At 40.4% G+C, this 14,090-nt stretch overlaps 1 protein-coding gene across 1 annotated transcript in view; it reads left to right on the forward strand.

Moving 5' to 3' along the window:
- The window catches only part of LOC124862501 (syntaxin-4-like), a 52,326-nt gene that overhangs the window by 15,523 nt on the left and 22,713 nt on the right, over positions 1-14,090 (forward strand). The window contains exons 4-6 of the mRNA XM_047356455.1: positions 790-907; positions 967-1,106; positions 5,469-5,632. Of these exons, the coding sequence (XP_047212411.1) occupies positions 790-907; positions 967-1,106; positions 5,469-5,632 (422 nt within the window). The remainder of the gene's footprint in view (positions 1-789; positions 908-966; positions 1,107-5,468; positions 5,633-14,090) is intronic.

Raw genomic sequence — 14,090 nt, forward strand, 5'->3', positions numbered from 1 at the left:
TCCAGGTCACCGACCCAACCCATTATTCCTTTCAGCTGCAGTGCTGTACTGTAGCTCAGCCTCAGGTCCATAATGTCCAACATGCTGCAGATTTTATTCCTGGATGTCTTCCACACCAGGAAGTCACCACCCATTCCTGTTTCTTCAGTTAAACTAGAAAAATCCCAAAGGTAAATCAGAAAGTAAACCGGATTTTAGTTCCACCACAATGATTCCCGAAGAGCTGTTAGAGGTTTTCCTTAAAAGTTATTTGGAAGTAGTGAGTAATGGTCCAGATGCATCCATGTGAAGCTTCACCTCCTGCTTCAGCTTCAGCAGGCTTACATCTCAGCAGCTTCCATTTCTTCCTTAGAGCCGCCAAACATTTATGGCTCAGATTTATCAGATATTTTTGATCCGAAGTACCTTCCGACCCAGTGACCAGATCCAATCAGCCCCAACAATCAGAAACCAATTATTAATTCTCTTGCTGGTCCACAGATCCATTATATCCGGACCACAACTTGTTTGTTTCTTTATGACAAAGGTCCAAACAATCCCACTTAGGAAAACGTTCAGTTCCACAGATTGTTATCGCATAATTCCCAATGACTCGGCAGGATTTTCAGGTCATTCCCATATGATCCCCCATCAGTCCGGTTTGCATGTAAAAGTTCCTGATCTGAGGATTTCAGAACCTATTGAGCTTTCTTAGCTCTTTATTGGTTCGTACCTGAGCCTATAGGAACCTCCTGCCACAATCTCTTCCTCTTTCTGGAGAACGTTCTGTTTTTATGATGATGTTCTCAGACCGGAACCAGGACTGGGTCAGACATCAGGCATGGTTCTGGTTCCATCAACAGGTATCTGGTTCCAGAAAACTTTAAGCACCTGGAACATCTACAGTGACTTCCACCATCTGGAAAGAGTAGGTAGAGCCCATCCAGGCTCTGCTGAATGTGGACATGTCTCAGGTTGTAAATCCAGGTTCTGATCATGGTATTAAAAGCCTTCAGCAGCTCGACCCGGAGCCTCGAAGTAAAATCTCATCCCTTTGACAGCTTCCTGACGAGCCCTGCAGCTCCATCCGTCACTCCGCTGCTCCTCCTGACACCTGAAGAAGAAATGTGAGTGTTTTGGATCGGAGGGCGCAAGGCCGGAGCTGCAGTGCATTCAGCCTGACCCAACTGGCTGTGACTCAGCAGCAACGACTCAGTCCCGGGGGCTGCAGCCAAGTCTGCAGCAGACAGTTGGGTGGAGCAAGAACACGCTTTGGGTCTTGATCCGAGTCAGGTGGAACCAGAATGCTCCAAGTCTGCAGCAGGTTCCAAACTTTAGTTTCTTGGGGTCTAGACTCAGTCCTTTCACAAATCTTTCCTGGACCTTTCAGGGGCGGTCGGAGCTGGAAACCCGACATGTTTGACAGAAAAATCTCTGTAATGTTTGTGTCACCAAATGTGTTTGGTATTTGTTCTCCTGCTTGTTCTGCATGTTTTCTTCATGTGTTTTTTTCTTCTGCATGGTAAATGAATTTATATTTTGGTTTTTCCCATCTGTTTCTTCTCGTTGTGTCTGCATGATCCTGCTTTTTAAACTGCATGATGTGACATTGAGCTCGGAGGAGACACCAAGGTTAAGCACATGTGAGTAATGTCCATAAACCACAGCCCTGCATTAGTTCATGGTGAGATGTTTAATTATTGTTAAAAGAAACCAAACTTTCTACTCAGGCCTTAAAACCAATGAAGGCTCAATGAGATCCATGCTTTCTTTAAAGGATCAGCAGTCGGGGGGTCTCACTAAAACAACTAATCATATCGACTGAAAGTTTCTTGGAATACATTTAAAGAAAAAATGAAGAGATTTTGGATATTTATCAAAAGCGTGATTTATTTCTCATTTAAGTTACATTTGATCCTAATTCAATTGTGGAAGAATTAAACTGATCAGTTTGGGATCAAGGATCAATAATGTTGCTGAGGGGATTTTGTCAGATATTAACCCTTTTTATGTCACTGTGAAAGAACTAACAAAGTTTTTTCTCCAAAATTTAGAGAAGAACTCATTTGGTGAGTTCAGAGTGGCAGTTGTACCCACAGCTCGTCTTCCTGCAGCTTTTAAATGTTTCTGGGGCCGAAACTAAACCTCTGCAAAATCCTCCATATCTGTGTATGAAAGTTTAAAAAACCTGAAAATAAATTAAAACTTTATTGCTGCAGAAATGTTTCCGACAGAAGCATTTTAGAACATGTATTTGGTGAGGAAAAGTCCACCAGTAGGAGATAAATGTTTCTATGTTTAGGACACCTGAAAAACGAGGCGAGAGGCTGAGCTTTGTCAGAATGTTTGATTTTCACCTTAATGTTACTGATGACATCCAGACAAAATCATTCCTGGTTTTACTAGTATTCCCATTCTGGAACAGTTTTATCATCTTTAGGAAGTGAGGACACAGAGAAGTCCAGAGTCTAAAAACCCAGAGTGAGATATCAGCCGCCTGTTGACGTTTATCTGACTCAACATTCTGGCTCCTCTTCCTCCTCCCGGTGAAAACTCGTGTCTTTCTCTCTTTTCTTTCCTGCTTCCTCGTCAGTTCTGGGTCAGCTCGCTCTCAGCTGCCAACGAGCTGTGTTTCAGTCTGAATAATGCATGATGGGAGTTGTAGTGAGAGCAGAGGAGTACAGCTGTAAACCACAGCTGTTCATGATCATACTAACTCCTCATTCCTGTTCGTCATGCTCTCTTTATTTGTTCGGTCAGTTTAATCATAGCTGCTGAATTCAGTCATTAAACACATGAAAAAATCAGATTTTAAATAAAAAGTAATGTTAAGGACAGAGTTTCCTTCAGATGTTTAGAGCGTAAACAGACAGTTAATTGTCTCCAGAGGAAAAACCTCCTCAGGCAGAAATGAACTGGAACAATTATTTTAATTTAATGTTATTTGAGTCTGGATTTAGAAGCTGCAGTCGGTTTGTTTTTTTACAATAAACATTTTCTGAAATCCTATGTATGTAAACAAAAATAGGCAAGAAAAAACATGGATGCTAAGAAAATATAAAATATTTATATTTCTAACTATTTCTATAATTTAAAATTTTGCAAAGTGAATGCAAGATTCAAAAATATATTTTGTTTAGAAAATACACTTTTAACAATATTTAAAATAAATATGAATAGATTTAAATATAAAATTGTGTTTTAGTTTAGTTATTAAGTTTCCATATCTAATGTGTATATCACATGCTGGTTCATCCTCAACAAGAACTAGTTCCAAATTCAGTTGAGCCAGGTTATAACGATTCATTCATGTTCATAGTTCATCACCTAAACATACTGAACGAAGTTCACAGAAGTTCACAGTTCTTGTTCATTTATCATATTTTGTCTGAAATGAAGCTTTAAAAATCTCTCAATTGGCATATCAGTTAAGTCCTCGTTGAACATCAGAAACTTACCTTAAATCAGTTTTCTTCTCTCCTTTTGTCTTTGCCCAGATGAGCTACATTTTAAAGTGGCCAACTCTGCTGCTCTCCTTTAGATATTTTGTTTTTGTCATTAAGCAGGTGTAAAATTTTGACTGAACAGTAGTGCATTTAGGCTACGTTTGTAATTATAGTCACTTTTAACCCTCTTATTGCAATCAAGTCAGTGCAGATGGGATTCAGCATTAGTTTTGTGTTTAACCCCTTAAACAGGTAATGCACAATCAGAACCACACAGTGATACATAACTGCTGATACTTACTGGATGTTGCCTTTAAAAAATGAGGCAGAAGAACATTGAGGTGGCCTATTTTTAAATTTGATCATAAGGGAGTTAAAGCACCACAGCGTTCCTCTTTAATAAAATACTGATTTTGTTTAAGCAAACATTATATAAAAACATCTCTTGTACTGTTATTTCAGCATCCGACCTGGTCTGAGACAAAGGTGTAACTTAATGTAGTTGCAGCTTCCTCAGCTTATCTTTACTGTAACAATTAAATCCATGTACCACAAAACTCAATTTGATCTATCAGTGTTTATCTTGGAGGCATGAGCCCTCAGTTTAAATTCTTACATTTAAAGTGGAGCTAAAAGCATTGTAGTTAAGTTTAAAGCAAGTGGAAAGACAAACATTGTATTTCAGATTCTCACAAAGTCTGCTTTCTGAGCTGTTTGTGTTTGCATAGCAGCTAAACATTAACTCTGCTTCTCATTTATAGAGAGACACAGCAGTCACTCAGAGCTTGCCTTGAGGGAAGATTTGGTTGTTGGTGCTAAAAATACACAGTGTAAATCTTTGGTTCTCTCCTGCATAGAGTGTCGTTAAATTATGGCAGGATGAGCTGCCCTCACGAGTCTGTCATGTAAACATTTACAATATTTAATTGTTTTGAATATTTAAATAAATATATTTTTATGTGAAATAAAATGACATATTCAACAAATAATTAAATACAAACACAATAACTTAAGATATCAACCCATTAAAAAAAAATCTTAAAACTGTGAAAGAATTTTATGAAGTAAAATAAGGAGATTCAAGGATCCAAATATAACTTAAATGTAACAGAAATTTAGCCAAACATCTTACAACTTAAAACAAACTTAAATTAAGAACAGAAGCAGAGACAAGTTTGGTGTTATTGATGAGAGTAGCTGCTGATTGATCATTAGTGTATTGACGAGTGTGTTAACTGTCAGTGTTCGTTGTGTATCTAATGACTCACCTGCTGATTGATGGGAAAATAAAAGTCTGGCAACATGTTTTCTCATCAATTAGCTTCGTTAATGCTAATTGGCTAACGACCAGCCAATTAAAACACTCGTATGGCAGTTCGGGCCCTTACAGAGCTTGTGTTGTGCCAGTGTTAGGTTTTTCTTGGGTGCTTCCTGAGAAAAATGTCATTATAAAGCTGATCAGTTTAATAATTAATCAGAAACAACTACAGCTCATCAGATTCATCCTGTGCTGCATTTTTATTATAGCAGCAATTCCTCAGTGTCAGCGCAGGACGTTTATACAAGCAGACATTAGTGGGTTGATCGCAAAGGTAGCCTGCAGTCAGAGCCGCAGCAACGCCCCGTTTGGTCTCTGAGCCAGAGCCGAGCGATGCAGCGGGGTGGTCAGGCGAGGAGCAGGGTGAGTCAGAGGTAGAGGAAGCTGAATGGCACTGCAGCGCTCATAAATCTGACTGCACTGCTGCAGTTTCAGCTCGCTGTTGCCCTATTTCCAACATGGCTGACATGATGTGATGTTACTGCTCCTCCTCATCTTACTCGCCCTCTGACCCATTAACCAGCTTCAGGGAGAAACCGGTGTCTGAGTTTTATTCTGCTGCAGGTCCAGTTTCACAGCTTCAGCCTGCAGATGCTCAAAGAGTATCAAAAATTGATGCATTTATTGCTGTTAGATAAAATAAACTATCTTAAGCCTTTGTTCAAAAATAACTTCCTAAATCTTAGATTTTTATGTTTTTTCAAATAATACTTTTATGTAATCAGTCACCATAAAAATAAGTCAAACCCAAAGGACCTTGTATTGTCTCGAACCCGAAACACGTCCTCATGTTTTCTTCATGTTTTCTCTGCAGAGACCAAGCAGGAGTTGGAGGACCTCACAGCTGACATCAAGAAGACAGCCAATAAAGTTCGCTCAAAATTAAAAGGTACGACTCTTTCAGTTTGTGCACATAACATTTGAGAAACGATGAAACTGGAGGGTAACTGATGGGTTCTTCAAAGGTAATGAAGGCTCAGTGATCTGTTGCTTGTCAGATGAGGATATTTGGTTCTTTGTTTTACTTTGTGCTGATGATCAGTTCACAGAGCGGAGGCTGATTAATGTAGCTAACAGCGCACAAGAAAATCAGCAGTTGCCAGTAGAAAATAGCAATGAAAAGAGTTGGACACTCTTTCACAATAAAAGCATTATATGTGGATTTATGCGCAGAATCTACCTTTATTCATGTAAACCTTGTTATACATTGATCTCATGCAGGTTCACCAGCTATATCCAAAAGGCTACATGGCTCCTCAGAGACAAAATATGTCTGATAGATGCTAAAATAGGATGGAAGTTGAGCTGCCACTGATCTGTATAGTATTTTTCCCAGGTTAGTCATTCTGTGAATTATTATTTTTAATGAACCTTTTCAAACATGACTCTACACTTTCAAATTCTCACTGTTAAAACAATTACCTGTGAAACAGGAAAAGTTTTTTCTTATAATTTGAACTGCTTTTATTAAAAATCTGATATACTTCAGGTAAATCTGAAGTGGATAATTCCTCACTTATTACTGTCTTTGCAACACAGTTTGTAAAAAAGTTTGACTAATTGTTCAAAACAGAAAAGCTAATTGCTGTGTTTCTTTGAGATTAATATTTTTATACTTTCAGAAAGAAAATTGAAAGTTTTAGAAGCTGTTTTAAAAAGTATCTGTTCAGCAAATAGCCCTTTGCTCGCTCACTAAATCAGATCCCACCTTCAGTTTTGTGCTGTTTAGTTAATGTTTTTGCTATTAAGATATTAGGAGCTGCTTGCTCTCAGCAGCTATCGTTCATTGGGCCTGTTTAGACATCCATAAACATAACTGTACAAACAATAACAGCTGTGAACTTGACACAAAGGTTAGCTTGCTAACCTCAGAAAAAAACATGACAAGCACCAAATAGAGTAGAGTAGTAAAAGAATAAACTTTATTTCGTTGTCAACGGCATGGAGAAAAAGCTATTTGAGCGGTGCATAAGTTTGTTAAAAAGATCAAATAAAACCAGATGTTCACACATTCATACTGAAGCTCATTCCATCACTGCATCTCCTTTACAGTCTGGCTGTGTTGAGTTTAGCTGCTGCTGTTGGACAGAAGCTTTCGTTGAATCTTCTTGTCCTTGCATTAACTGATCTGTAGCGTCTTCCTGAGGGTACCAGTTCGAACAGAGCGTGACCTGGGTGAGAAGTGTCTTTCATGATGTTCAGGGCTTTTTGGAGACAACAGGAACTGTGAAGTTCTTCAAGTGTGGGGAGAGGGCAGCCAGTGATCATCTGGGCCACATTAATAACCCTCTGGATCTCTTTCCTCTGAGCCACTGTACAGCTGGTAGACCACACACATTTGCAGTAGGTCATTAAGCTCTCAATAGAGCAGTGATAAAAGGACACCAGCAGTCTCTGTGGGATGTTATTTCTCCTAAGCATCCTCAGGAAGTGCAGTCACTGCTGGGCCTTCTTCAGCAGCTCAGAGGTGTTCACATTCAGGTCAGGTTCTACTCCATGTGGATTTCCAGGAAGCAGAAGTCAACCACCTTCTCCACCCAGCCCCACTGATGATCAGTGGTAAAATGCTGTCCTCTTTTTACCTGTAGTCCTCTGTTATCTCCTTGATCTTGGAGATATTGTGCAGCAAGTTGTTCTCTGTGCACCACGCTGTAAGCCACTCCACCTCAACCTGATAGGAGGACTCATCCCCTCCAGAGATGAGCCCCACCATTGTGGTGTCATCTGCAAACTTGACAGTGGTGTTGTTGTGGTGAGTGGGTGTACAGTCGTAGGAACAGTGGGGGCAGAGCAGGGGGCTCAACGCACAACCCATGGAGACCTGGTGCTAAGAGCCAAAGATGTATGTTGACCTAGTCCTGACCCTTCCCGGCAGGAAGCTGTGGGTCAACATGCAGGTGGAGAGTGGCAGTCCAATGTCCCTCAGTTTGTCCACCAGTCTGTGGGGGATGATGGTGTTGAAAGTTGAGCTATAGTCCACACAAAGCAGCCGCCCATAGCTACCCATGCTGTTTTAGATGGTTGAGTGCTGTGTGGAAAACTGTGGCTGCTTCATCCTCAGTGGATCTATGGTGGGGGTCACAAACTTTGGGGAGAAGTGATGTGATGTGAGCCCTGACAAGATGTTCCAAGCATTTTATAACCACCGGTGTCGGTGCAACTGGCCAGTGGTCATACAGGCTGGAAATGTGGGGTTTCTTGGGCAGGGGGACAATGATGGAGGACTTCAGACAGGATGGAACAGTGGATTGGACAGAGAAAGGTTAAAAATCCTGGTTAGGACTCCTGCCAGCTGGTCACCGCAGTCTCTCAGCAGCCATCTGGGGACACCGTCGGGTCAAGCAGCCTTCCTCAACTTGACAGCCTGCAGTGTTCGCCTCATCTCATGCTCCTCCACAGTGAATGAAGCTGCCTGTGGTGGCAATTTCACAATTTTGTGTTTATAGTTTTTGAAAGTTGTTGTTGATTACTTGGAGTACCATATGGTTGAAGTTCAGAGGATTTCTTTATGTCGATGCTAATTAAACGTTAATTTTTAGCTGAGAAAATAAACCTGCTTTGGCTAATAGTGAATAATAACTGCAGGGGAAAATCTGGTCTAATCAGGAGACAGCCTTCTTAATTTGGATAAAGTGGCTTTTTTTTTTATCTGACCAAATTGATTAATCCTCCAAAATGGTAACAATCTAGGCTCAGGACCAGAAAGCAGGGTTGTTATTTAACAGACCTCCTTGAAGCTTCTTCACTGCTGTTATGCATGACTTGGAATCCTTGTTTGGTGCTGTTGGTAATTTTAGCATCATTAATAAACTGTGAAAACACATGTCCGATGTATTTTTTTCTCCTTGTGCGGTGCATTAATTAGTAAGAATAAACTGAGCCAAACGTGAAATAAATTTAACTGAAGATAGTCAAGACTGAAATAGGAATAAATCTAGAAGTCACGTCACTTGTTCATGGGGTGGGATTGTCAACGAAAACAGAAATTATTGTTTTTCTTCGAGACTGCATTATGCAGGTATTGTGTGCTGTATTAATAGAAGACTCTGAGGATGATCTTGCACACTGACCTTCAGCTGCATCAGAAGATTAAAATATTCAGAGACTAGCAGTGATTTATCAAGCTGTAATCAGCAACTCAAACACACACAGAGAAAGATGGGCCAATGAGCCTAAAGCTACAGAAACAGGGAGAGAGCATTGTTGCTACAGCAATAGTCCATGCTGAAAGCTCAAGGACATCCCTGCTTTAATGTGAACAGCTAGAAGATGGACTACACAACACACACACACTGACAGTACATATGCAGACTGAGAATAGCTGTGATGCTGGCAATGAAGCTATAATTGGAATCTCCACGAGGCAGCCGAGTGTTATTGTCCCCACACAGACTGAAATTCTGCAGCATCTCTTACTGTAGACCTGAAACCCTCAGGATGGGTTTTAGTGTTTGAGTCCACATGCTTGTATAAAGTGATCATCGCCATGTTTGGCCAATTGACTGTGGAGCTCTAAAACAGTCAGAATTTTAAAATATCTTTAAACAACCTTTTACCAAAGAGGTATCAATACATTCAGACTAGAGTCTGTTGTGTATTGTTTGTTTATCTGTGATATTTAAAGTCTAGCGTGTTTAAATCTAGATCCTGTTAAAAACCAAACAATTTTTACTTTGTCCTGATGCATAAAACACTGGACATGAAAGAGGCTGCTTTGTTACCATGACTCTAAGTTTTATTAACTGATACAGGGGTTGGACAATGAAACTGAAACACCTGTAATTTTAGTGTAGGAGGTTTCATGGCTAAATTGGACCAGCCTGGTAACCAGTCTTCATTGATTGCACATTGCACCAGTAAGAGCAGAGTGTGAAGGTTCAATTAGCAGGGTAAGAACACAGTTTTGCTCAAAATATTGAAATGCACACAACATTATGGGTGACATACCAGAGTTCAAAAGAGGACAAATTGTTGGTGCACGTCTTGCTGGCACATCTGTGACCAAGACAGCAAGTCTTTGTGATGTATCAAGAGGCACGGTATCCATGGTAATGTCAGCATACCACCAAGAAGGATGAACCACATCCAACAGGATTAACTGTGGACGCAAGAGGAAGCTGTCTGAAAGGGATGTTCGGGTGCTAACCCGAATTGTATCCAAAAAACATCAAACCACGGCTGCCCAAATCACGGCAGAATTAAATGTACACCTCAACTCTCCTGTTTCCACCAGAACTGTCCATCAGGAGCTCCACAGGGTCAATATACACGACCGGGCTGCTATAACCAAACCTTTGGTCACTCATGCCAATGCCAAACGTCGGTTTCAATGGTGCAAGGAGCGCAAATCTTGGGCTGTGGACAATGTGAAACATGTATTGTTCTGTGATGAGTCCACCTTTACTGTTTTCCCCACATCCAGGAGAGTTACGGTGTGGAGAAGCCCCAAAGAAGCGTACCACCCAGACTGTTGCATGCCCAGAGTGAAGCATGGGGGTGGATCAGTGATGGTTTGGGCTGTCATATCATGGCATTCCCTTGGCCCAATACTTGTGCTAGATGGGTGCGTCACTGCCAAGGACTACCGAACCATTCTTGAGGACCATGTGCATCCAATGGTTCAAACATTGTATCCTGAAGGCGGTGCCGTGTATCAGGATGACAATGCACCAATACACACAGCAAGACTGGTGAAAGATTGGTTTGATGAACATGAAAGTGAAGTTGAACATCTCCCATGGCCTGCACAGTCACCAGATCTAAATATTATTGAGCCACTTTGGGGTGTTTTGGAGGAGCGAGTCAGGAAACGTTTTCCTCCACCAGTATCACGTAGTGACCTGGCCACTATCCTGCAAGAAGAATGGCTTAAAATCCCTCTGACCACTGTGCAGGACTTGTATATGTCATTCCCAAGACGAATTGACGCTGTATTGGCCGCAAAAGGAGGCCCTACACCATACTAATAAATTATTGTGGTCTAAAACCAGGTGTTTCACTTTCATTGTCCAACACCTGTATGTGATAATTACAATTTGGTGTATTTTCAGTTCTCTACAATGATTAATAACAGTTTATTATTATCACATTTCAACTTTAACTCTTCTGAGTTCGTAGAATTTGGAAGAGATTTTTACATGAGAACAAATATGCACGCACCATTATGTATTTTCAACTAAACAGGCTAAAAATACACAAGGACACGCAATCTGTTTCTTATTCACCCAGTTTTTATCTCACTGTCACACAGAAAAACAACATCACCCAGAAATACAGTGCACGCACACACACAGACCATCAGCGCTGTGATTCTGCTGAGTCATCGTGGATTCAGCAGGGCCCTGCAGGCCACGGGCCAGAAAACGCACACAAACAATTCCTGCATAAAAAATATCAGGATGTAAAATGACTCCCACTCATCACTGTACACTAAGCATTTCTGCAGACAGGTAATGCTATTCATTAAGGAGACTCCAGAGACAGTCAGTCCCCATAGTGCAGGCAAACTACTGTTGGAACCCAAAATGCAGTTAAACAAGGACACGTCCACACACAGCTGATGAGGAATTTATCAACTAAGATCTTTAGCTCGGTTCTTCTGCAAAACAACGATGATCATTTCTGCCTGTCAGAAAACACACAACTGAAGTTTAGTGGCCTTGTCAGCAAAATACATTACTGTGTCAATTCATACTTGGCATGCACACCTGAAGCCTGTTCTTCCTGAGGGTAAAAGGACGCAGTACAGTAGACGTGCAGTTTGGATGAAGCATACTTGAAGATGTCACAGCCCAGCTAAGATCAAGCCTGGAGCTTCAACAAATGGCTGTTTATTCCATACTTTTAATAATAATCTTTATTTATAATGACGAGCAAACAAATAACATTTGTGGAAATGTTGATCAGGCTAAATATACATATTTACACAGGAAGATTTCCCTAAATACACTTTTAAAATAATAAGCTAAAGTTATATTAATTATAAAAAATTAGTAAGTAAACTGGTGGTACCATTTTTACATTTTCAGACTTCTGTAGCCGGTGAAACATGACTGTCAACTAAAAACTGAAAATCATCAACACCTCAGAGGGCTATTTGCTTATAAAATATATTCTGGCTCAACTAATGAATATTTGAATAAATAAGGAATAATCATGACCAGATTTAGAGTTATACAATAATTCCTTTAAATCATATTGGATCTATAAGCAAGAGGAGTTTCAGGAATAATTTTTTATTCATCTGCATCAGGCCAGAGTTGTTGCTTTAAAACTGCACGATTTGTTTACAGTAACTACTAAACAGTAATGAGGATAAACCTATTTCTCTTTTTATTATCATCATTAGGTTAACCCATATCATAGCACAAAGACAGGCAACTTTTTTATTTCTCACCAAGATTATTATTCAGGGAATTGTATGAAACATCCTGACAATACTTTTCCTTGTTGCGTTTCTGTGGATTTTATTGAGCAGAGCCAGAACATTCAGAAAACTCGGGGCTGGATGCTGACCTCTGTGGTAGACAGTGTTGTCTACATCAACATCTGTGCCTTTTTCAATGTTATCTTGTTTCTTTATTGTGCAACAAACCCACTACAAGCACATAACGTGTGTCACTGTAACACCAGCACATGTGGGTATATTTGGGTTCCGGTGATTATGATGAAATCATTGTTTAAAAACTTGGCCTGCTGAATGACGTGTCTTCACTTGTGGCCCAGTTTGTATATCCGACATCACACCTTTGATATTAGCTCGGAACCGTGTTTGAATAGTTTGGGTTTGAGCTCAGTCATTTGCTATAGTCAAATGAACTATAAAGAAAACTGTTCAACAGTCTTAAACCGTCCTTCATTTCTGCACATTTTTCTGAAATTATCCAGACTTTCCTACAATATATTAAAGAAGATTTTATCAACAGCTCTTTGGCTGCTTTTCCACTCAAAGTATAAAGAAGAACTGTCTTGAGGTTCTTCTTAAATTGCTAAATATTTTAAAGCATTTAAATGAAATATGTCCTTAGTGCATGCATACGATTTTTCACTATGTTGCCACCTACAGTGTCAACAGCCTGTAGTGGTGCTAAACAAACGCTAGATAGAAGTATGTCAGAAGAAGCAGGAGAACAAGAATATTGTGACAGTTTTGTTGTTCAGTACTGCAGAAATTACATTATACGTGTTACACAGTTCAGCAGACTGACGTGTGTTAAGGAACACCACACGTTATTATCATAAAATATAGAAATATACTAATTTATAGCAACAGCTTGGCTCTGAAGGTAGTAAGAGAAAAAGTCTAAAACATATTTTGTAAATGCAGTTCCCTGCACAATTAATAAAATTGAATTAAAAGCAAATGGTATTTACTTGTAGTAAAGTTGATCTACATGAAATTCTAACAATGTTGATAAATTAGTCAGTCTCATAACGTGGCCTAGTACCTGCCACAGGTAATGATGATGACATGCAGGTGCCGTTGCTATGCATTGAGTCACGTCAACAAAACCAACGCTGTTCGGATGTGGGGTGAGCGTGCATCTGTCACAATACTCAAGCTGCATAGTTGTGATTATAGTATCACAGTTTGTTGGCTTCTGGCCTTGATGCTGGAAGTTTTAAACTGATATATTAAAAGTGGGATCATGTGACTCCTGTCATCTGGGCCCAGGAGTGGGCTAACCATCAGGAGGCAAGGGATATTTCCTGGTTCAACTGGGACCAAGGGCTCAGTTCAGGTCACACTTGATTATTTTTTTTTTAAATCAATCCCTGCTGTTCACGTGTCTCACTCTGGTATCTGCCTGAAGCCCCCAACCGGAAGACAGACTTCCTTCCTTTGTTCTTCTGAGGCCATCACAGCAGGCAGAGAAAAACAGAGACTGCCAGAGAGGATAAAACATCAGAGAGCTCGGACCGCCAATGCTGCAAAGTGTGTAAATTAATATATGTTCATAAGGCAGCAGGTGAGACATAAACAGTAGTGATGAGGAGTGAACAATGAGCTACTTAGAAGGAAGACCACTCGTCCGGTTCTGTCAGAGGAGACCACATAGAAATAGAGAGCAGTAGTGGAGGTAGGGAAGCCTTTGGCAGAGCGTTCTAGTAGGTGGGACCCATTCCATGAAGCTCTTTGTGGGCTAACATCTGGGTAGCTGGTGGAAGTCAACCAACAGAGGGGTGACATGTCCTCTTTTAGGCTAAGACTGAACATGCAGCAGATGTTTCACAGCACAGGCTGGGAGACCAGTTAGGAAGGCCTGGCACTGGTACTGCCTGATCTGTCTGTGAAACAATATGAAGCAGTACAATTGAGCGATGGAGGTATCATGATCTTTAAAGGT

This window comes from Girardinichthys multiradiatus, chromosome X, assembly GCF_021462225.1.
Source record: "Girardinichthys multiradiatus isolate DD_20200921_A chromosome X, DD_fGirMul_XY1, whole genome shotgun sequence".
In the NCBI taxonomy this organism is placed as follows: Eukaryota; Metazoa; Chordata; class Actinopteri; order Cyprinodontiformes; family Goodeidae; genus Girardinichthys; species Girardinichthys multiradiatus.